We start from the raw sequence: 24,652 nt of genomic DNA on the forward strand, positions 1-24,652 counted from the left end.
ACATCAAGCAAGAATGGGAAAGAATTCCACCTACAAAGCTTCAGCAATTAGTGTCCTCAGTTCCCAAATGCTTATTTAGTGTTGTTAGAAGGAAAGGTGATGTAACACAGTGGGAACCATACCACTGTCCCAGCTTTTTAGAAATGTGTTGCAGGCATCCATTTCAAAATGAGCAAATATTTGCACAAAAACAAAGTTTATCAGTTTGAACATTAAATATCTTGCCTTTGTGGTGTATTCAATTGAATATAAGTTGAAGAGGATTTGCAAATCATTGTATTCAGTTTTTATTTACATTTTACACAACGTCCAAACTTCATTGGAATTGGAGTTGTAGAATGCTCACAAAAGCAGAGAAAAACTCACAAATTGTTGAGTGTAGTTTTGAGCACTGAGTTTATATGTCCACAAGACTGCCCACTGAATGGTCATTTTCTGAAAGCAATGCTAAGATATCAGGCAGTCTAGCTCCAAGTTCGCTTGTAGTTGAAGAGTTGATGTGTCGCTGCAATGATAAATAAGGTTCTTGTTCCAATGAAGACAGAAGTGAGACTGTAAACGTAATAAGTGAGTGATCAGAGACACTGACGCAAGAACATGTCAACATTTGTGACAGTGATACCATGTTCAAGGACCAAATCCAGGGTATTTCCACTGTGTGTTGAGTCCTGAATACATTGCTGAAATCCTAATGCATCCACAATTTCCATAAATGATTTACAGAGGGGATCAGAAGGCTTATTTACATGAACATTGAAGTCACCAATAATCAGAGCGTTATCTGCACTAGTTGACAAGTTAGAGATAAATGCACCAAATTCATCTAAGAATTCAGAATATGGGCCAGGAGGCCTATATACAGTGACAAAGTAATACAGCTGATTTTTATTCTTCTGACCTTGGCAATACGTAGCATTGTGGGCAGAGCAGAGAATCAGATATTCAAACAAATTGTATTTTAGACCCCCCAACAGCTAATAAACTAAACCTAGATTTAGTGAGTACTTGTTTGGACATAGGTTTATTTTGATCACTGAACACAAGCCATTGTTAGAAGGTCCAAAGGCAGGAGTACTGCTGCGAGCAGCAGCTGGGGTGCAGAGATGGTCCTTAATTTTAGTTGCATACTCCTACGAAATCAAGTGCAAAGAACAACATGGAAATGCAGATGCATTATCCAGACTGCCAGCAGCAGAAGCAAAGTGTCTGTTGATTGTTGTAAATAAACGTGTTCCAGTGTGGCTTTATCGTTTCTTCAGGTTTACCAACCTAAACTGAGCAGTCCACAATATCTTGCATAGAGGTGTTTTCAAAGGATTTTGGTTCATTTGGGGGCACTGAATCCAAATCTGGTATTAGGTTTTGCAGATCACATCATGTTTTTGAGATATGAAAACAAATTTCTCGTATCTACAATGAAGCTAAAGCTGCAGTCTCACACACCTCTTCAGCGCCATAAACGACATTACAGCGAACCTGGTTTAAAACGATGCTTTTGAAGCTGTTTTTGTGCGATTAGTGGCGTCAAACTTGTGAGTGAATGAGCAACTTTTGCATAATCCATCAATACGGAACATGCATATGCGAAAAACGTGATGTGATCGAGGAAATGTGAGCTCAGATTCGGCTTCAGCGCCCCAAAATTACACTAAATCAGTTCTCAAAGTCCATGCATGAAAAATAACCGAACCACTGTTAAGAAGTTTCGAACCTTTTCTTTGGTGAAGTTTTTGGTGAAGGAGTGAGACGTCATGTTTCCTTACGATCTTCGACGTCAGAAACAAACTTCACTTCCCAGCATGCAGTGCAGCCTCTTCCGCTCGCTGAGCACAGTTGTCGTCTTTAGCAACCTAAATGTCACCGTATTGACACCGAAATTCAGCGTTAAAGTCACTGGATTTGCGGGAGCCGTTGCACGGTGACACAGTGGATCTGTGCCCGCTGGAGGAATCCAAACCCCGGATGAGAGGCTGACGGAGCGGCGAAGGGAGTTTAAGGTGAGAAAAGCTAACAGTTAGCTCGCTTATGTTAGCATCCTTAGCTGCATTCTGTGGAGTTAAAATGATTAAAAACATGATTAAAGTCCTACAAAGATCATAAAAAGCATCAGAGGTGATCAGATCCTCAAATGATCCTCAGAGAGTCGTGTTCGCCGATTCTTTGATTGGTTTATTAAATCCAATAATGTACAAAAGCCCCAAAAAGATGTTGCCGGTGGTCAGGAAGACGAGTTGACTGCGTACAGCAGAGGAGTTAATATGTTCAGCTGCTGCCGGCGTGTCATCAACATAAACCAGAAACAGTAAGGGACTGAATGTGGATCCCTGAGGGACACCACGGACCACGTTTACAGCCAAAGAGGCAGCGCCACCCAGAAGTGGTTTCTGATATGGGTGATATGGGCAGCCGCCTAGGGTGGCTTCTTATCTGGGGCGGCATGACCCACCCCCGGTCCCCCCAAACGCATTGCAACCGCTGCAGCAGTGCCTACCGCTATACTCCACTTGTGGGTAATGAGCGCCCTCTGCCTGCTGTGTGGTGCTGGTGCATGTAGATTTCTGCCATGGTCTGACAGACAGGTAACAGGTTCTGGAGGTTTGGAGAAGGTTTTGTTGTGTTGGTGCTGTTGTTGTGTTGGGGTGATCACCTATTCCTCTTCAGTGCGTATTATGGAGGATGGAAAAGAAAAGGGCAAAGCCATCAGGTGCACAGTTTAGGAAAAAGAGAAAAGAAGAAGAGGAGAAACGAGCAAAAGCTAAAGGTAAGCAGAAGCTGTGTCATTTCTTGTGTGAAATGTGTTACGTAGGCTGTAACCTGCTGCTGCAAGATAGACTTTTTACATAAGATGCTAACTGGTTACGTTTAGCTGCTTAGGACGACATATTTGTTAACAGCAGCAGAGCAGAAAATATTAGAAGATCGAAATTCTTCTTGAACTAAACAAACAGCATTTTGTGATGTAGTTTGGACCATGTATATTCTATGACTATATAGTCATATATAGTATACTCTATACTGCTCTTGAGCTGCTAACCTTTGTCCATGAGAGTGACCTCTCAGAAATCTGTCCAAATTTGTGGACTGCTCTTCGAATTGCAGTTACCCTTCCTGTCACGGTGGCTGGAGCAGAGAGAAGCTTTTCAAAGCTGAAAATGATAAAAACATATCTGAGGTCTACTCTGTCTCAGGAACGCCTCAGTGGCCTGGCAGTCATCAGCAGATTTCATATGATGATATTATTGATGATTTTGCATCAAGGAAGGCAAGGAGGGTCAACATTTAGGTGACAGTTGATGTGCACATTAAACTATATCTTGTTGTTCAAAGTACAGTACCAGCAAATAGGTTTTCTACAATGTTCATTTGTACATTTTAATTTGTATTTCTTGTTTGAAAAGTAATAGTGTGTTAGTAGTCTCTTATTGAATCATTATCTCCTATTGAATTATTATTAATGAAGGATAGGACTTTACACAACAGTTGTGCAATTCATTTTGTTCCCCAAAATGTGAAATACTGTAAATTGTCCTATAAAAAAGTTCAGACCTTCTTCCAGTTGTGCAGTGAGATTTATGTCTTTATCAAAGTGCCATTGTACACATAATTTCTCAAATGGTTTTATATTGGTGCAATTTAGAAATGCCTTATTTTTATTTTATTTTATTTTTTATTTTATTTCTACAGTATTTATTTTTTATTTGTATTTTATACTTTTAACTTAGCCAGTATTACAGTTTATTTTTGTCTTTGTTTGTTTACAGTAATATTTTTATTTTATTTATTTATTGTATTTATTTCTACATTATTTATTTTCTTATTTGTGTGTTATACTTTTAACTTACCCAGTATTACAGTTTGTTTGTTTTGTTATGTTTATAGTAATATTTAACTTTCTTCCACGTTTTTTCAAATAAAAATTGAAAAGAAATTCTGATTGTGCCTGTGATGGTGGGGGGGATCCTCCGGTTAAAACTTGTCTGTCAGACAATGACAGAAAGATACATGCACCACGCAGCAGGCAGAGGGCGCTTATTACCCCCCCAAGTGGAGTAGTGCAGTATGCCCTGCTGGGGGGGGGGGGGGTTGCTCGCCCAGGGCGCCAAACAGGCTAGGACCGCCACTGGCGCCACCATCAGGCCTGAAACCAGTCAACAGCTGCTTTCTGGCATCTTGTCTGTTTTAGTTTATTTTGAAATCATTTCAAATATTTTCAAGTATTTATTTCTTCTTTGAAATCATGTTTATCCTTATGGGAATATTTATCAATATTTGTACAAAAATTTATCAAAGTATTTGTGGGAATATTGATCACTAAGAGTAATTATTATTTGTAGGATTATTTTTCATTGTTTGTGGAAATTGTTTGCCAGCTTTAACTTTATCTGTTTAATGTCTCTGTTTGCTGTCTGTGCTTCAGGAGATGGCGCCCACACGGATGAAACTGCGTATTCGCCGCCATGGTGGTGTGGCTGGAGAAGCGGGTGGTGGGGAGGGTGGTCCAGGAGGCGGCAGCCAGCCAGAAGAAGGAGAACGGAGCCGAGAGAGCAGGAGCCGCAGCCGCAAGAAGAAACCCAGCAATGCCTCAACCGCCGCATCCTCATCTGCTGCCACCAACTCAACACAACCACCTTTAGCGGTGGAGGAGGCATCACCAGACTCTAAGTGTCCTATCTGCCTGGACCGCTTCAACAACCTGGCATATCTGGACCGCTGTCTGCACCGCTTCTGCTTCCCGTGTATCCAGGAGTGGTCCCACAACAAGCCAGAGTGTCCACTCTGTAAACAGCCCTTTACCTCCATCCTGCACTCTGTCCGTGCTGAGGATGACTTCAAGGAGTACACGCTGCACCCGTCGCCCAACAACGGCAGTGTTGCCGCTACCGTGGCCATGGTGGCGGCCATGGTGTCAGCAGCAAGAAGCGACCACCAGATCAGGCGGATGCTGCGCCGGGCGGCAGGTGTTGGTGCTACGACGACGACTGCGCGGCAGCAGTCGGGGGAGCGAGGAGCGAGAGGAGGTACAGGACGCAGAGTAGGTAGGGATCGCTACCCTGAGTCTGCGCTTCACCATCAGGATGCATCTCCTGAGGAGAGCGAGGAGGGCGAAGAGGATCACAGCGTGCTGTCCGGAGCACGTGTGGATGAGCCCGGCGTGATATTTGAAGGTCTGACTGGTCTCAGTGGCACGGTTGACCCCACCCCTCTCAATGATCATTCGACACAGCGGCTGTTGTCCACTTTGGTGATGCGGCAGCGCCTGCGGCAGATAGGTGCACCTCTACGGCGGCTGAGGGACAGAGAGACTCTGGCCTTGCGGCGTGCGCTCTACCGTAGCAGTATCAGAGTCCGTGGCATTGCTGGGGTCAGTGGCAACGGTAACCAAGCACAACAGGAGCAGCGTGATGTCACGGCAGAAGCCTTCCGTCACAACCCCGCCAGCCTGAACAGACTCCGACCCTGGCTGCGGCGGGAGCTTACAGTGCTGTACGGCTCCCATGGCTCGCTCGTGGACATTGTTCAGCGTGTCATCATGGTGTGCCTCGCCCGTCACGGCCTGGAGGACAGACATGCAATCACTCGCCCCCTGCGGCCATATCTGCTGGCCTGCACTGACCACTTCCTGCATGAGCTGGTTAGTTTTGCTCGTTCGCCGCTCACCCTGGAGGACTATGACTTGCAGGCGATGTACAAGCCGCCAACCCCTGACCTGGAGCACGACGAGATGATCAGCTCCAACGATGGCGATTCTGTCATTGCCATATCAGAGGATGAAGAGGAGGGGCAGCAAGGAGGGAGGCCTGAAGAGGCGCATGGCGCTGCCCGTGCTAACAACATCCAGGCAGAGCGCTCTCTCAGCAATGCAGCCTGGGACGATGAAACGCCAGGCCCCTCCTACTCCACCATTGAGCCATCCTGCATGTTGGCACCGCTCTCGCTCAGCTCTGTCACGCTGGAGGAGGAGCAAAGGCGTGAGGGAGAGGAGGAGGAGGTGGAGGAGTGTCTGATTGTGGGCTATAAGAAGCCAATCGCAGAGCGGACACCCGAGCTGGTGCAGCTGTCCTCCAACACAGAGGGCGAGGAGGATGAGAAAAAGGAGGAGAGCACTGCTTCAGTTGTTGCTCCGCCCCTCTCTTACCCGCCCACAGTGCCGCCTTCCACATCGGTCAAGCACAGAGATGACTCATATCGGGAGGAGGAGAACGGTACAGCCCCTCACCGCCACTTGAGGGCTTGCTCATGGTCGGCCAGCTCAGGTGTCAGTGAGTCCGGTCACATCTCTGTGTGCACGCTCAGCCCTGCATCGCCACGAGACAGTGAGCATCAGTGCGGGAAAGAGTGTGTGACATGTGTGAGGCATCCAGAAGCTGAGATGGTGAGTGAGAAGAGGCGGAGGAAGAAGAGGAAGAGGGGACAGAACAGAGAGCGAGTTGGCGTCCTGCACAACCCAAACCGCTGCATTTATCCCGCCATGATGCGTCGCTCTGAGTTCTCACACTCATCATCACCCTTCAACTCCAGCATCGAGTCATGCTCGCCACTGCCGCCAAGTCCGCCTGACTCTACCTGGGAGTACCGCAGTCCTCACATGTCCCCTCCGTCGTCCTCTTGTTACTCGCCGTCACAGTCCTCCTCATCTTCACCACTGTGGTCTTCGCCACGGCAACAAAAGCCACCGACGCCCTCCCTCTCCCCCAGTGACTGCAGCAACTCCCATCACGGCGAGAAGCCCAGCGGGAAGCGGAAGTACAAGAGTCGCCACCTGAACATTGACGAGAAAGACCCGACCTGGAGACCGTGTGGCAAGCGGGACAAGAGGAAGGAGGGAGGAGGTGAAAGGAAGACGAGGGCGCGAAGAAAAGAGAGGCGGAGGAAGGAGACTGTTAGGGGGAGTGTCAGCGGTGGCGTGGACAGGTGAGGTCACTTTAAAGCGTTATCACCTTGTTAGTGTCAAATTATGTGATCACAGTCAGAATGTGCAGAAAAAGTGTCAAAAACCAGAGGGGGTGGGGCCTAATTCATATACAGTGATGAGTTCTGGATTGACAGAAACGCCCTGAGGGGCGTTGCCAATCTCAGGCTGTGCATATCCAACTTTAAACCAACAACAGAGTTTAAGAAATTGCTGTTTGTTTCCTTATGGCTCCGCCCACTGTGCAGAGAAATGTTAGGGTGTGTTTTGGGCGGAGCAGAGAGTGATCAGAGGTCACCTTGAGGAACCACCATGAGAAACTTTGATTAAGGTCAGTGTTCTCACCAGGATTTTTTCACGGCATAGGGGAGAAATTGATGAGGCATAGCCGCGCGGTGGGCGCTGCAGGCGCTGCAGGCGCAAGCACTGTAGGAGGGTCTGGGGGGTTTCCCTCCCCCTCCTGAAAATTTAGAAATTTATAACCCTGTGAAACACTATTTCTTGCATTTTCAGAACTTTGTAACTTTGTAAAGTAAAGCCCAAGTTTTTTAAATCTTTGTTACAGCCTCACTTTAAAGCCAAAAGAAACAAGGTATTAGACTAAAACACAGAAAACAAGTGTAGAAATGTGTGTCAGAGAAACATCAGAACACAGCAGTTTATTAAAGAAAATCCTTACAAATGTGTTTTTTACTTCAAGATTGATTTCTGATTATTGTACATTAAGTTAAAAAACATTTCTTACATTTGAAAAGTTGTAATTAAAATAGTTTTAAGTATTAAAAAAGAGATTCTTTAGAAATCTTTGACATTTGTCTTTAAATTAAAACCGTAACTGCTTTGTTGTTGTTTTAGATGAGATGATTTCTTGATTAACATTATAAGAAACATTGGACATTTATTTTTTGACAAATAAAATAGCATGAAAAGTAATGTGTATGTTTTTAATTCTGGTAGACTCATTCATTCATATCTACATTTCAACCAGGAAAAAGACACCATAAATATAAATATTTATTATAAACACAACAGGATATGATGTAACAATGACTGCAGGGTGTCTGTTAATGTAATCATTTTTTAATTTATTCATTTCAACTTTTAATTACATCCTCATTGACTGTGTGATTGATTTTAATATTGTAATCAGGATGGAGTAATTACCAAAGTATGAATTTGACTATTCTAGCAATTGGGAATGATTTGAAATTGTGACAATAGGGGCGGGGCTTCTTCTACCTGTGCAAGTGTCTCATTGACTGAACTTTGACTTAATGGACATGTTTAATGATTCATTCATTTAAAGTTAAATAATATAACTAAGGCAAAGCTTTGGTCCAAACAGCGACGTAGGTTGATGTAAATAGAAGGCATCGTGATGACGTCACGCGCCAGTGCAGGGGTCATACTGGTAGGCACAAAACTCTTCTTCAGCTACTGACTGTGTTAATATTTGAAGATGTCACCGTTCAAAGCGTGCACTCAGTGATCCATCACACTGGACTGATTAGCTCAGCGCCATGTGTAAAAACACATCACATCCAGATGGATGACAATCCATTTGAAAGATTTCCACTTTGCAAGTATTTCATCTGGAGGATCAGATGTGGTTTGGCTCAGAAGTGTCCAGTACAGGTGGAAGACATGAGCTCACCCTGTGTTCCAACTCATCACATTAAACCCACTGCCCTTCTGGATTTTGTTTCTTTTTTCCTTTGGTTTCCTCTGTACAGCTCCACATTTATATGATAAGCTATGACTGATGTTATTATGAGGGCTGCAAACTAACAACCATCTGATTTTCGGTTCATTCTTTTGAAATTAAACAAAGTTTAGCATTCCTAAAGACAAGCATTTGCACAGAACAGGAGCACGCAAAAGAGTCATTTTGCAGACAAACAGATGAACACAAAGTGAAACGTTGGACTCACCGGAGTCAAAATGACTGTAAGACACAGAAGAAATAAAGCTCACGGGGAGTGCAGAGGTTCGGTTCTAGCAGGTCTGGTGGCTTTCAGGTTGTTAAAATGTGTGTTGATTTTGTGTTTGTGGATCTTGTGTTGTGCTCAGGGGTTTTTTTTTATTTTTTTTATTTTTGGGAAGTCATGTGTTCCACACTTGTATGTCATCAACGTGCAGGTGTATATAATTATACACCTCATTGTATTGTGTTTCTTTTTCTTTTTGGTCTCACACTAGTTGTTTTTTCATCCTTGCACTGGGTGGACACACAGAACTGCTACATTTAATGACTCTAACACAGGTGACCTGCACCCTGATGATGCACACACTGGCCGGACTGTGCGGGACTGTCTTTTTTGGACCGTGTTTAAAAAGTCCCTCAGAGCAACTTCCTGCTGCTGCACTCAGCCCACAAAGATGGAACCAGACAGTAGAAAGAGCAGACAGACATCAACAGGCTGATAACAGCATTCCATCACATGACCACTGATAAAATAATTTTACACCTCCAAAGACTTGAAAGCCTTCACGGTCGTCATCTTCATGATTTAGTTTCTCACAATATCACTTTCGATCTTCGGGATCAAGAGTTGACACGTAGTCTGAAGTCATCTTCCCGTGCATTTTCTCACCACTGGTGTTTTCTGTCTACTAGTCTGTACGCATGCGCGGGAAAGGTGGAAGTAAACAACAGCGATCTCTTCTATATATGTGTTGATTGTAAAATTGCTGGGGTGTATGAAGGTCTTGAGTTGAAGGTACTTTAGACTGACATGATTTGGTAATGATTAAATGTATTTAATTTATATAGCGACAAATCACAACAAACTGCCTGAAGGCACTTCACACAAGTAAGGTCCAACCATACCAACCCTTGATACACCACTGTAGGCTTTAATGGTACATACATGTGGGTTTATTAAAGGTATTCATGAAAATATCACTGCCAAGTACAATATCAAGTCTAAGTTAATAAAAGAAATAATGTTGAAAAGGTAAAAAACACATTAATATTTGATGGACAGTAGCTTTAATCCAGTGAAGCAGGCTTTTCTGTCATCCTGACAGTTTTTTTTTTTTTTTTTTTTTTTTTACATTTTTGAGTGGGATTTTTTTTTTTTTTTTTTTTTTTTTACATTTTTGAGTGGGATTGCATTATTTTTTCTTTTTTAACAATATAACCTCTACTTGTCTTGTTTGAACAAGAGCTGAACCTGGGCTGATTTGTTAAGCCTGGGTCCCACCGAATAATAAGCCATGAATAATGAGCCACACATGGGTGTGTCAGCAATTATTTGAAGAATGATCCACGTTTTCATCTATCTCGTATCCGCTATGAAGGTGCCTCTATGTACCCCGCATGTGCCACATAGCAGCTTCTAGTGAGCCACGACCGACCTGTCATTAGAGCCTCAAATGGCTCACATCAGCCACACTAAGCCACGTAGTGCCATGATAACGCCATGTTGGCACACATTTAGGCATGATGGGTTTGGTCCAATCCTCCAGCCCTCCCACACCTTTAAAGTGTGGGTTTTCAATTCACTGCAGCATTTAAAGATGTCACATTTTTTAAATGCAGTCCAAAAATAGACGCTCCAGCACAGTCCTGTGGTTATGCGCTGTGTGCCAGGTTGATGTCCACCTGTAATGCACCAGACCAGCTGGAACCGAACCACAGGTTCCTGGACAGCCGCCTCTGTGCTCCTCGCTGGCTCTGTGGCTCGCTGGCTTTTTTTTTCCCCTGGCTTTAAACACAGTCATTTTCACTTTCAACTTTGTGTTCATCCGTTTATTTCTGCAAAATCACTCTTTTGCGCACGCACTGCCATTCTGCATACACAATGAGGTGGGCGCTTTAATTATATACACCTACTGCTGCAACTCGATCACTTCCAAAAAAAAGTCACCGTGATACAACTTTTAACTTTGTGTTATGTCTTCAAAATCAGTCTTTTGCACACTCTCCTGTGTTGCTGCACAGCTCTGCACTGTTTTACGCAGCTTCACTGGAGTTATTTTTTCCACAGCTTTAAACATACCGCCACTTTCACACAGTCATCCAAATTTTAACTTTGTGTTTGTCCATTGATGACTGAAAAATCACTGTTTTGTGACCTGGCTTCTGCCTAAATGCTCCTTTGGAGCACAGCAACTTAGCTGCCTCAGTGCGCACACACAGACGAGCTCATGCGATCCATTATGAAGATATTAAATCAGCCATAGACATACTTTATTAAAATAGTTGCCTTAATCTGTTCCAGAATACATTCCACATGGAGCAGGAAAGAGAGGGGAAAAAAAGAATCCAGATGAAACAGTCCTCTGTGATTCCAGAAGCGATTAGAGGTGTTTTCAGCATCCAAGGTTTGGCAGAAAATGATTATAATACACTACAAAATAATTATTTTATATACAGTGTCCAGTGCACAGAACAGGTGGAATTGTGTGCGCAAGAGGGCAGCCACTCCAAAAATAGGCGAAGTGCGCAACACATCTGCTCACGCGTGGGTCAAAAATTCCAGCTACCAAAGACACATCGCTACCATTGAATTTCCTATACGGGAGCATTAGCGGACTGTGAACGTTAAGGCTTACAGGGATTGTTTCAAAGGCTTTAAGCCTTCAGTGACACATACAATAATGACAGGTGCACATTGTGCTGTTTTCAAATGCTCGAACGGAAGTTATAGGCTTGAAAGGTGGCTGAAAACACACGATTGCAAAGCTCCGCTGAGTCCAAACAAAGACGGAAAGAAGAAGAAGAAATGTGGTCGTAAACCTCCGTTCATTCTACACAATTTCCCCACAGAAAAGAAAGATCCAGACAGATGTAAAAGATGGACTAAAATTGTAAGTTTCTTGCATACATTTATTTTGTCAATATCCTGAAACCATGCCGCCGTTTTTGTGCATCGGCTTATGACTGTAATGTTGCGCCATGAATGACGTGGCACATAATATTGTAAAATTGACAAACTGCATGCATGCACATATCACTGTACGTCTGTCAACTTATCAAAACAAACGTGACACCAAAGAGGTTATAAGTGAGACTAACCTTCATTGTCGTCATTATGAAGCCGACGGAGTAGTGATTTCTCATCCCTGCTTAGCAAATATTCTGCAATATCCACAGTTTCAGACCCTGGACTTCGTCTAACCATCCGTCAGTTGCCTTCAAGGGGTCAGAAATTTGTTTGTCTCCAACTATCAACAAGGACCAGTCATTTTCGACAGCAGCGCGCTCTTCCTCCTTTGTCGGCACCAACAGTAGTTTCTGTACTGATGCAGCACACACAAGGGCAGCCAGCTCTTCTTTCTGTTTCTCTCTACTGCCGTATGTAGTCCTGGTTGCAACAGGCAATCTGCAGAGCTTACAAAAACACTTTAAATCATCAACTTTCCAGTGGTTGAAATGGTCCAAATCATAGCACTCGCTGCTTTCCGCCGTCTTTGAATGTGGATTGGTAGTCGAAAAATTTAGTGTACCCATAATGCACCGCACGGCCCAAGATGTGCACTTCACTTATAGCCTCTCAGGTCCTGTGTAGCTGCCAGGCGCATGGATAATGGACTTTTAGCAGCCTCGTAAGCACCACGCACATGGCTCTAAGTCATCATAGTACTTTGTACACAAACTGTGCTGCACTGTTGTTGCTAAATTTTGAACATCTTGAAATTAGTGCCACACTCGGAGAGGAGCCTCATTAACTGAAGATAATGCCTCTAAGAGCCACTCAGAGCCACCATTCTCCCACAATAGTTGAAGAAACCCTCTCGTAGCAAAAAAACAAAACAAAAATAAACATGCTGCATGGCTCATTATTCATCCTTCATTATTCGTTGGGACCCAGGCTTCAAAGCTACTCTTTTAAAGATGAACCCTGAGTGCTCCTCCTCCCCACTCTCTCCCTCGCCCCTCCCCTTGCTTCTTGCTCATACCTTCTGCTGGTTTTCTTGAAGCTTTATGGAAACATGAAGCCTTTCAACTGTAAAATAAACCATAAATTTCTGAATGTATCATCAGATACAGACACAGAAGGACCTCTGGATTATTTAATTTATGATTTTGATGGTGTTTTGTTTTTCTCAGCTCAGAGTGGACAGACACTGTTTTCAGCTGCCATGCAGCACTATAAGTGCCGTTCACAGTGCTGTGTGGCCACAGAAAATACTTGACTGGAGATCTCTTGCTGTTTGCGGCTGATTTGATACGAGGAAAATTACATATTTCTAATTACTTAAGTATTTGTTTAAAAATGCAAAATAAAGGGAAACTACGACTCTATTAGCTTGAAATATGATTGAATTGGTATATTTTCAGCAACATTTCAGTTAATTTCTCAGAAAATCTATGCCTGACGGCACAGCCAGTTTGAATCGAGAGTTTGGTGAAAATTTGCAGTACTTGTCGGCGCTGCCCACCGTGGCTAGAACCCGACCGGCAGTGTTGCCACAGTTACTTTGAAAAAAGTAATCCAATTACTGATTACTCTTTGAAAAAGTAACTGAATTACTTTACTGATTACTCAGTTTTGAACGTAACTAAGCTAAAACCCCAATTCCAGTGAAGTTGGGACGTTGTGTAAAATGTAAATAAAAACAGAATCCAATGATTTTCAAATCCTCTTCAACCTATATTCAATTGAATACACCACAAAGACAAGATATTTAATGTTCAAACTGATAAACTTTATTGTTTTGTGCAAATATTTGCTCATTTTGAAATGGATGCCTGCAACACGTTACTAGTTACTTTCAGCAGGTACTGACAACACCCCCCTGCCAACTCAACATGAAAATGATGACCAGTTTTGCCAGTACTCACTTTATAGCCACCCCTTCTTGACTTCAATGAACATAAATACTTGTTTTGACCTCATTTAACTGTTGATGACACTGTAACGGTAAAACTTACAATTTATAACCTACATTGTTCATAAATGTAACTATTAAATTCTTTTTAATATTTTTGACATTTAAATTCTTTCTAAACATGTTAGTTGTTGAAATTATTATAAGTAGTACTGGTAGTATGAAAAAGTGTGGACAAAAGTGGACCTTTAATTTCGGGGTGTTGTAGGGGGTCGCACCCCCAACGCCCCCTTTCTGCTGGAGTTGCCCCTAGTTTGCTGTCTCAGTAGAAGAATGGATAACGTGTATGCAGAAAATAGGACCAGATAGATGAGTAAGAACATTTTATCTGTTTTTTATGTCATGCCATCCTCAGAAACAGACTTGAGGTGCATTTGGGTGAAAAAAAAAAAAAGCAGTTTGTATTTGCTGTTAACGCATTGCGGGTCTTCAGCTGGTTTTTACACACACACAGAGTGGCTCAGAGTAAAAAAAAAAAAAAAAAACTAAAAATATTTTTGTAAAGCTCAGTGCAGGTGTGCTGTCATCTCACACAAAACAGCGTTTAAAAAGCTATAAGGAGGTGTTTCAGCAGCCGAACCCCCTCAGCTCTGTGTCTGGAACACATATGAGACCTCTGGCGTAGGGGATCCAAATCACAGCATAGAGTTCCCCTATGCTCAACTGTGCTGGTGAGAACCCTGAGTGTGTTAGCACACTAAAACAGGATTTGACCATATTAACAAATTCACGTTTGATGAACAGAAAAAAAGACATTTGATAGATTAGAAGATTGTTTTTGTTTCTTCTGTCTGGTAATAAAATGTTTTGGGGTGTAATGTTTGAACCCTGTGTGACCTCTGACACGTACACAGCTGGAGGGTGGGTCATGTTGCTGTTTGTGTTTTGTTTTTTTATGGCAACAGCAGGAGGTGCAGAGACGAGCGCAGTCCCAGCGTGGAAATCATCTATGAGGGCACCGTCATCGTGGCCACACCACGACCTCCTGCCCCCAAACGCCGGAGGAAGCACCACCACCGCAGGACGCCACGCAGCAGGTACTGAGTACAAGCAGCCAATCAGAACTCACAGACCTGCCAACCTGCACACAGGGACATCGATGTGTGATTGGACACAAAAAGTTAATTATTGGCCAACTGTGCTGCATGTCAACGCCAACAAGAATCACAGTGCTGTGTTTAGACGCACAGCTAGTGTCGAGGGCCACAGAGCCCGCGAGCAGTGTCTGTTAGCTTTTAGACAAATACCTGAAATAATCTGGCTTCCTGTTCGGTTAACGAGACGTCTGTGCTCTGGTGCTTCTCCAAGAGTCAAATGTTGGTGTTGTTAGCAGGTATCAGAAGCTTGGTGATGTTTGTTCCACCGTGCCTCCATGGTTAAGAAGGTGCACCTAATTGAAGTACCTGCACCCTGACATGATTGTGACCTGAGTTGACTGTTCAAAGTTATTAAATGGCTTCTGTTATATTACTGCCATAAGGACAGAGGAGGCCGTGACTGTCGTTCTGAAGGTGGATAAACTGGAGCCCTGAACTCCGCCTGAGTTTCCAAGCACAAAATCCAACCTGTCTCTATCTTCAAATCATTTTATTTCCCAGCTGGAGCTCATAATTTCCACCTTTATAATGTGTCATCAATGCAACATCAGACTGGAACAAACCCCAGAGACAATGAAGAGAAGGTTGCTGTTTCTGTCAAAGTGAGAAGGACAAAGTGAACGTCTCTCGAGTGATCTTCAGTTACACACTGTCAGGAATCAGAGGTCAGGTTTTTGAGAGGGTTCAGGTGGGCATGTTCACAGATTTCTAAAGATTTTGTCACCGTGTTTCTGGCCTCCTCCCCGCATCAGGTGGTTGTCAGGTCTGCGCTCATCCATCACCTGGCGTTTGTGTTTGTTGTTGCCAGGAGAGACTGGAGTTGCCACTTTGTGACTATCGTTGCTTGTTGCTCTGTTTCCTTCAGCTCGCCGCTCGTCATCACGCTGAACAGCGACAGCAGCCGCGAGGATGTCCACGTCTGCAGCAGCAGTCCGCTCAGCAGCCAGCAGACTGTCGACTTCTCGGACCTTCCTCCTCTGCCATTGGTCCCTTCTGCGGGTGTGAGCGGGGCCCTGGACAGAGCAGTGGGTGAGCTCCCTGTGGACATCCTGGACAGAGGACGTGAGCCGGCGGACCTGCTGACGGTCGAGGACAGCGGCAGCAGCGAGCGTGAGGTGGATGTGGAAAATGTGGAGGGGTGTGATCACCTGCAGGAGCGTGATGCTGTGACGCGCGGCCTGATCAAAAAGGTCACAGAAGGTCACAGCACAGCATCACGTGATCAGGAAACCAGAGACTCTGAGGTCATGAACACTGACAGCCGTCTCCTGGCAGCTATTCTCAGTGACCTGGAAGGTATCATTGCGCCAAAATGTGATCTGCCCTTGACCTTTGACCCAAGCTGCTCCCCTGAAAGCAGAACATGTTTTAGGAGTCAGTGTGATGTTGGTTGGAATCGTCCACAGCAGGACGACGGCGCAGCAGGTGAGGACCGGGTGCCCCGAGACCATGTCGGAACTTACGGTCGGTGTTCTGATTTGGCTCCGCCTCTTCAGCACGGCAGTGATGTCCCCCCGCTCCTGAAACAAGCGAGTCCTCATTCTCCACACAACAGGAACACCCCGCCTCCACTGAAACACAAGGACGCAGAGAGTCCGCGCTTGTCCCCTCCCACTGACACGGCTGACTCAGTAACTCCTCCCACTGACGGCGCCTCACATGCCACCATGTCCCTCCTGGATTCTCATCTTACTGCTAACCGGGCCGTCCCCACAGCTTCAGTTAGCTCCAAATCCACGGCCCAGTCCTCTTCAGGTGCTGTGACTGAGTTTGAAGGCAGAGCCACGTCCTCTGACACAACCGTGGATTCTTCTTCTGTGGCGTCCTGCTTACCTCACCTTCACTTCGCTTCCTTTCCATCGTTACATTCCATCTCAAACAATGTCCTGACTGACACCTCTGCTGCTCCGCCCACTGATTCGGGGGCACCCTTGTTCTCTATTGGTTCACACTCAGCTGGGTGCCCCTCCAACACAGACTCCACCTGCAGAGGTTCTAGGGAACTGACTTCCTGCCGGGTAGTCCCTGCTGACCTGCTTCCAGACATTCCATCAAATGGCTCTCCTCCAGTTTTTGTTTCTTCCATTTCTTCCGCCATTCCCAGTCCTGCCTCACCTGGCCACTCCCATTTTCCCACAGACAATCTGTCCAAAAGATGTTTGCCAGCAAGCAGGAGCTCCATCCAAACAGCGTCTTTCCGTAGTACGCTGATGCCCGTTGACTTGCACCATCAGACGACCAAATCCATCATCGGTGTCCGAGAGAAACCACCGCGGAGTTCTTTGCAGTCCCAGACTGCTTCAGGACCGCCCACTCTGGGTGCCGTGACACCTGCCCGTTTGCCTGAAAGGAGTCCCACATGTCACGTCGACCTTAACTGCTGGAGCGTGGCATCAGCGTCACGGGAGCTGTGGGGGCGCGGGGAAATGCTGTCAGTGGTTGGTTCTGAATCCAGACCTCCTTTGAACCACCTGCCACACATTGATTCACAATGTGTGCATCCGCCACAGAGTGTTGTCGGCTTTGATCACTTAAACCACACAGCCTTACCCTCCTCTTCTAGTCCACACGCCAGTTCTGGGTTTGAGTCCTGTTCCAAACCTCACATCGATGCCCACCCTAAAATCCTCACGGACTCTGGAGTCCACGTCAGGTCTCAGAGGGATATGCGCTTGGATGGTCAGGTGACCTCTCTGAGCTTTCCAGGTTTGGGGTCACAGAGGTCAGGTGATAGTTCTGACCCTGGACCACAAACAGATGGTTGAAGTTCAAACGTAGAAAATGAAGATTAAAAAGCTGAAGATTTCAGAACATTTCCAAGTTTGTGGCAGATAAAGATCGTTTTAAACTCCAGCTTCCTCTTTGTTCTTTTCACACAAATGTTGATTATTTAAGATGAAACATTTGTTTGTTTGCAGGAGAATCAGAGTTTGCTCGGTTTGTCTCTCAACTGCAGCAAAAATAAATTTATTTCCCAAATCTTCACGTTTCTTCTGCTTTTTTTTTTTTTTTTTTCTTCTGAAATCTTTGCTGCTGTGCAGACAACTGAACACAGGTTCAGGCTCAGTCTTACTTTAGGACCCGGTGCCACCCGGTCTGGTCCCAGTGTCGCTGACCGAACGGTCCCCCCTAAAAATCGGTCTGCCCTGCCTTCACTGTGCATGTGTCATTTCAGAACACAGCAGTTCATCTGAATCTGACTGTCTGAGTCTGACTCTCTTCACCCAAAGCGATCAAAGGGAATAATGTGATTATTAACCAACAGATGACAGAGTAAGTATTTGAAGGTATCGGCTCAGAACTGAATTTTGGACTCTCGTAGGAAATAACGTGAGGTTTTTGAGACTTGCTGGCGAGCTCGGCGTGGTTTGCTGCTCGTGTTGATCACTTTTGCAAAAATATCACAGTAATGTTCATGAAACCAGTCAAACGCTTTAATACAACCAAGAGAAGAATGAACCAAAACCATCAGGTTTGGTTCTCAAACCGTGGATCTGGACCCCAGACAGGGTTTTAGTCTGACTTTGGCAGCACGGTAGCTTAGTAGTTAGCACTGTTGCCTCACAGCAAGAAAGTCATGGGTTCAATTCCCACCTGTGGCCTTTCTGTGTGGAGTTTGCATGTTCTCCTCATGTTTGTGTGGGTTTCCTCTCACATGCAAAGACATGCAGGTTAGATGGACTGGAAACTTCATAATTGTCCAGGCCTCCCTTGGAAAAGAGGTCTGGATGTCAATGGGACTATCCTGGTTAAATAGAGGCTAAATTAAAATGATCATTTCAAAAATATTTGGATTCGTCCATGAAGCTTGTGGACAAATCCAATATTCGCTTGTGGAACTGGTCTCCCAGAAACCAGCAGCTTTTTAACCGTTGCTGAACCAGCTTCCACATTTCATGGGTCCAAATGGTCCAAAACCAGCTGGTAAAGGTTCTTTTGTCACTGGATCTGAACAGTTGAACAGTTTTAACCTTTAAACCCCTTTTGTCCAGCAGTTCTGGTTTTTGGACTGCTGGAACTCTTGTTGATTCCCAGTGAGTTCACTTTATAAATATAAAAAAAAATCCTCAAAGTTCAGTCTAAGAGAGACTGATGTGGATGTAAGTCCGCATGACAAAGATCTGGATCTGATTCCCAGACAGGGTATAACGTTTCAAAAACTAGAGGCACTTTGTCTTTTTATCATCTGTTCTGGTGCAATAAACAATGAGGCTAATTCTCTTGAAATCATGAGCATTGTGACATCATAAGTGGGTTTCTTTCATGAGCCTGTTTTTCCTGGTGTCACTTAGGTTTGTTCCTCCGCTGCGCCCCGCGTGGCTCCACAGGCTCTGTGATGTCAGACCTGTTTTTCCATAAGAATTTTGGCTCTCTGTTGGGACTGTTTACACAGAGACTGCTACCTGCTGCTTTGGACTTGAACTAACAGTCTTTTTCAAGACTTTTTTACTTTTTACTTTTTTTTTACTTTTTTACTGTGCTCCAACGCCTAAGGAAGACCTCTAACGGTCGAAACATCGCGACGGAGCACTTTTATCAGCTAACTTTCATTAGCGTTGGCAAGCTAACTAGCTTGCTAACGCTTTCGTTTTTATTTTTATTTTTTTTATTTTTATTTTATTTTAGCACCGTTGTCGTGCGTTCGCTGTTGTCGTGCGTTGCCTGTGCTGCTTCATGGCCTGTTTGGTGCCTTGATTGGGGCACTCCTTCTGCTGAATCACCTCTGGATTATTTGCACATTATTCACTTTGTGTGTTTTTGGGAATCCGCTAGCTTAGCGCAGCTACTAGCTCTTAGCCGATTTAGCATGGAGGCTTCTCCTGTCTCTCCCGTACTTTTCTGCTCTGGGTGTGAAATGTTTAGTTATTCCTCGGCCTCCTTTAGCAGTAACGGTACTTGTAATAAGTGCAGCTTATTCGTAGCTTTGGAGGCCAGGCTGGGCGAATTGGAGACTCGGCTCCGCACCGTGGAAAATTCTACAGCTAGCCAGGCCCAAGGTAGCTTAGCCGCCGTTAGTTCCCCCCTGGCAGATCCCGTGCAGTCGGGAAAGCAGGCTGACTGGGTGACTGTGAGGAGGAAGCGTAGCCCTAAACAGAAGCCCCGTGTACACCGTCAACCCGTTCACATCTCTAACCGTTTTTCCCCACTCGACGATACACTCGCCGAGGATCAAACTCTGGTTATTGGCGACTCTGTTTTGAGAAATGTGAAGTTAGCGACACCAGCAACCATTGTCAATTGTCTGCCGGGGCCAGAGCAGGCGACATCGAAGGACATTTGAAATTGCTGGCTAAGGCTAAGCGTAAATTTGGTAAGATTGTAATTCACGTCGGCAGTAATGACACTCGGTTACGCCAATCGGAGGTCACTAAAATTAACATTAAATCGGTGTGTAACTTTGCAAAAACAATGTCTGACTGGGCTCCTCCCCAATCAGACCGGGAGTGACATGTTTAGCCGCATGTTCTCCTTGAATTGCTGGCTGTCTGAGTGGTGTCCAAAAAATGAGGTGGGCTTCATTGATAATTGACAAAGCTTCTGGGGAAAACCTGGTCTTGTTAGGAGAGACGGCATCCATCCCACTTTAGAGGGAGCAGCTCTCATTTCTAGAAATCTGGCCAATTTTTTTGGATCCTCCAAACTGTGACTGTCTAGCGTTGGGACCAGGAGGCAGAGCTGTGGTCTTATACACCTCTCTGCAGCTTCTCTCCCCCTGCCATCCCCTCATTACCCCATCCCCGTAGAGACGGTGCCTGCTCCCAGACCACCAATAACCAGCAAAAATCTATTTAAGCATAAAAATTCAAAAAGAAAAAATAATATAGCACCTTCAATTGCACCACAGACTAAACAGTTAAATGTGGTCTATTAAACATTAGGTCTCTCTCTTCTAAGTCCCTGTTGGTAAATGATATAATAATTGATCAACGTATTGATTTATTCTGCCTAACAGAAACCTGGTTACAGCAGGATGAATATGTTAGTTTAAATGAGTCAACACCCCCGAGTCACACTAACTGTCAGAATGCTCGTAGCACGGGCCGAGGCGGAGGATTAGCAGCAATCTTCCATTCCAGCTTATTAATTAATCAAAAACCCAGACAGAGCTTTAATTCATTTGAAAGCTTGTCTCTTAGTCTTGTCCATCCAAATTGGAAGTCCCAAAAACCAGTTTTATTTGTTATTATCTATCGTCCACCTGGTCGTTACTGTGAGTTTCTCTGTGAATTTTCAGACCTTTTGTCTGACTTAGTGCTTAGCTCAGATAAGATAATTATAGTGGGGCGATTTTAACATCCACACAGATGCTGAGAATGACAGCCTCAACACTGCATTTAATCTATTATTAGACTCTATCGGCTTTGCTCAAAAAGTAAATGAGTCCACCCACCACTTTAATCATATTTTAGATCTTGTTCTGACTTATGGTATGGAAATAGAAGACTTAACAGTATTCCCTGAAAACTCCCTTCTGTCTGATCATTTTTTAATAACATTTACATTTACCCTGATGGACTACCCTGCAGTGGGGAATAAGTTTCATTACACTAGAAGTCTTTCAGAAAGTGCTGTAACTAGGTTTAAGGATATGATTCCTTCTTTATGTTCTCTAATGTCATATACCAACACAGAGCAGAGTAGCTACCTAAACTCTGTAAGGGAGTTAGAGTATCTCGTCAATAGTTTTACATCCTCATTGAAGACAACTTTGGATGCTGTAGCTCCTCTGAAAAAGAGAGCTTTAAATCAGAAGTGTCTGACTCCGTGGTATAACTCACAAACTCGTAGCTTAAAGCAGATAACCCGTAAGTTGGAGAGGAAATGGCGTCTCACTAATTTAGAAGATCTTCACTTAGCCTGGAAAAAGAGTTGTTGCTCTATAAAAAAGCCCTCCGTAAAGCTAGGACATCTTTCTACTCATCACTAATTGAAGAAAATAAGAACAACCCCAGGTTTCTTTTCAGCATTGTAGCCAGGCTGATAAAGAGTCAGAGCTCTATTGAGCTGAGTATTCCATTAACTTTAACTAGTAATGATTTCATGACTTTCTTTGCTAACAAAATTTTGACTATTAGAGAAAAAATTACTCATAACCATCCCAAAGATGTATCGTTATCTTTGGCTGCTTTCAGTGATGCCGGTATTTGGTTAGACTCTTTCTCTCCGATTGTTCTGTCTGAGTTATTTTCATTAGTTACTTCATCCAAACCATCAACATGTTTATTAGACCCCATTCCTGCCAGGCTGCTCAAGGAAGTCCTACATTATTTAATGCTTCAATCTTAAATATGATCAATCTATCTTTGTTAGTTGGTTATGTACCACAGGCCTTTAAGGTGGCAGTAATTAAACCATTACTTAAAAAGCCATCACTTGACCCAGCTATCTTAGCTAATTATAGGCCAATCTCCAACCTTCCTTTTCTCTCAAAGATTCTTGAGAGGGTAGTTGTAAAACAGCTAACTGATCACCTGCAGAGGAGTGGTCTATTTGAAGAGTTTCAGTCAGGTTTTACAATTCATCATAGTACAGAAACAGCATTAGTGAAGGTTACAAATGATCTTCTTATGGCTTCGGACAGTGGACTTATCTCTGTGCTTGTTCTGTTGGACCTCAGTGCTGCTTTTGATACTGTTGACCATAAAATTTTATTACAGAGATTAGAGCATGTCATAGGTATTAAAGGCACTGCGCTGCGGTGGTTTGAATCATATTTGTCTAATAGATTCCAGTTTGTTCATGTAAATGGGGAATCTTCTTCACAGACTAAAGTTAATTATGGAGTTCCACAAGGTTCTGTGCTAGGACCAATTTTATTCACTTTATACATGCTTCCCTTAGGCAGTATTATTAGACGGTATTGCTTAAATTTTCATTGTTACGCAGATGATACCCAGCTTTATCTATCCATGAAGCCAGAGGACACACACCAATTAGCTAAACTGCAGGATTGTCTTACAGACATAAAGACATGGATGACCTCTAATTTCCTGCTTTTAAACTCAGATAAAACTGAAGTTATTGTACTTGGCCCCACAAATCTTAGAAACATGGTGTCTAACCAGATCCTTACTCTGGATGGCATTTCCCTGATCTCTAGTAATACTGTGAGAAATCTTGGAGTCATTTTGATCAGGATATGTCATTCAAAGCGCATATTAAACAAATATGTAGGACTGCCTTTTTGCATTTACGCAATATCTCTAAAATCAGAAAGGTCTTGTCTCAGAGTGATGCTGAAAAACTAATTCATGCATTTATTTCCTCTAGGCTGGACTATTGTAATTCATTATTATCAGGTTGTCCTAAAAGTTCCCTAAAAAGCCTTCAGTTGGTTCAGAATGCTGCAGCTAGAGTACTGACGGGGACTAGCAGGAGAGAGCATATCTCACCCGTGTTGGCCTCTCTTCATTGGCTTCCTGTTAATTCTAGAATATAATTTAAAATTCTTCTTCTTACTTATAAGGTTTTGAATAATCAGGTCCCATCTTATCTTAGGGACCTCGTAGTACCATATTACCCCATTAGAGCGCTTCGCTCTCAGACTGCGGGCTTACTTGTAGTTCCTAGGGTTTGTAAGAGTAGAATGGGAGGCAGAGCCTTCAGCTTTCAGGCTCCTCTCCTGTGGAACCAGCTCCCAATTCAGATCAGGGAGACGGATACCCTCTCTACTTTTAAGATTAGGCTTAAAACTTTCCTTTTCGCTAAGGCTTATAGTTAGGGCTGGATCGGGTGACCCTGGACCATCCCTTAGTTATGTTGCTTTAGACGTAGACTGTGGGGGGGTTCCCATGATGCACTGTTTCTTTCTCTTTTTGCTCCGTATGCATCACTCTGCATTTAATCATTAGTGATCGATCTCTGCCCCCCTTCTCGGCATGTCTTTTTCCTGGTTCTTTCCCTCAGCCCCAACCAGTCTCAGCAGAAGACTGCCCCTCCCTGAGCCTGGTTCTGCTGGAGGTTTCTTCCTGTTAAAAGGGAGTTTTTCCTTCCCACTGTGGCCAAGTGCTTGCTCATAGGGGGTCGTTTTGACCGTTGGGGTTTTTCATAATTATTGTATGGCCTTGCCTTACAATATGGAGCGCCTTGGGGCAACTGTTTGTTGTGATTTGGCGCTATATAAAAAAAAAGTTGATTGATTGATTGATTGATTGATAAGGTTCAGATGTCCTGGCTATGTAGTTTTTGGACAAACCTGCTGCCGTTTGCCAGGTTGACTTCAAGGTTTTGGCCAGCAGATGGTGCTAGAAAGCTCCAGCGTGTGTCTTAGTGACAGTTGGTTCATATGTTGTTGTCCTCTGTCCTCCATCAGTCAGGTTACTGGTGGGGACAGGTTCTGTGTCCATCATGTCCTTTTAGACCCTCCTCCTGAAGAGTGTGTTCAATGTTCTGTCCCAGACCAGACAGATAGGATCCCTGGTTCCTGGAGTCGGATAACTTAGTATGGACGTGTGGCGTGACTGAACATGGTGCAGGAATTGAACTTATGATGTCTGCCTTTGCTGGATGATGGCTCACACCTCTGGAGGAGTTTGTCCTCCCACTGCTTGCTCATGGGTTGGGTCAGACCGACACCTTCCTTACATTCTCTGATGAACTGCTGCAGAAGGAAGCAGGGCCCAAACTGCAGAAAGAACATCTCTCTTCTAGGCCACACCCACATTCTAGAACACTGTGCCTGGCTCCCATTGTTAGCTCTGTTGCCTGGCAACACAGTGCACTGTCGTCATTGACAACCAGCATCTGTCTCTTCATAAGAGTGAGCTGACAGCAGCATGCGCACGTTTCACGTTCCGCCCGCTCT

The 24,652-nt window shown here is 44.3% G+C and overlaps 1 protein-coding gene across 2 annotated transcripts; it reads left to right on the plus strand.

Annotated features, from left to right (window-relative positions):
* Positions 1-1,807: 1,807 nt before the first annotated feature.
* On the plus strand, positions 1,808-17,811 carry LOC117505178 (E3 ubiquitin-protein ligase Topors-like). 2 transcript variants are annotated; one of them, XM_034164743.1, is made up of 4 exons: positions 1,808-1,997; positions 4,418-6,912; positions 14,656-14,787; positions 15,713-17,811. In XM_034164743.1, exons 2-4 carry the CDS (start codon positions 4,421-4,423, stop codon positions 17,610-17,612), a joined length of 4,524 nt encoding a protein of 1,507 aa, XP_034020634.1. In that variant the 5' UTR covers positions 1,808-1,997; positions 4,418-4,420; the 3' UTR covers positions 17,613-17,811. The 2 variants fall into 2 exon arrangements, with proteins under 2 accessions (XP_034020634.1, XP_034020635.1); XM_034164744.1 differs by having other exon boundaries at positions 14,659-14,787.
* The last annotated feature ends 6,841 nt before the right edge of the window (positions 17,812-24,652 follow it).

The sequence above is a fragment of the Thalassophryne amazonica genome, chromosome 23 (assembly GCF_902500255.1).
Source record: "Thalassophryne amazonica chromosome 23, fThaAma1.1, whole genome shotgun sequence".
Lineage (NCBI taxonomy): Eukaryota > Metazoa > Chordata > Actinopteri > Batrachoidiformes > Batrachoididae > Thalassophryne > Thalassophryne amazonica.

Excerpts from the sequence above, each read along its gene's own strand:
- LOC117505178 (XM_034164743.1), top strand. The coding sequence starts at position 4,421 with ATGGCGCCCACACGGATGAAACTGCGTATTCGCCGCCATGGTGGTGTG. Across the intron at positions 6,913-14,655 it reads GTCAGCGGTGGCGTGGACAG|CAGGAGGTGCAGAGACGAGC; the intron begins GTGAGGTCACTT and ends TTATGGCAACAG. Across the intron at positions 14,788-15,712 it reads CGCAGGACGCCACGCAGCAG|CTCGCCGCTCGTCATCACGC; the intron begins GTACTGAGTACA and ends TGTTTCCTTCAG.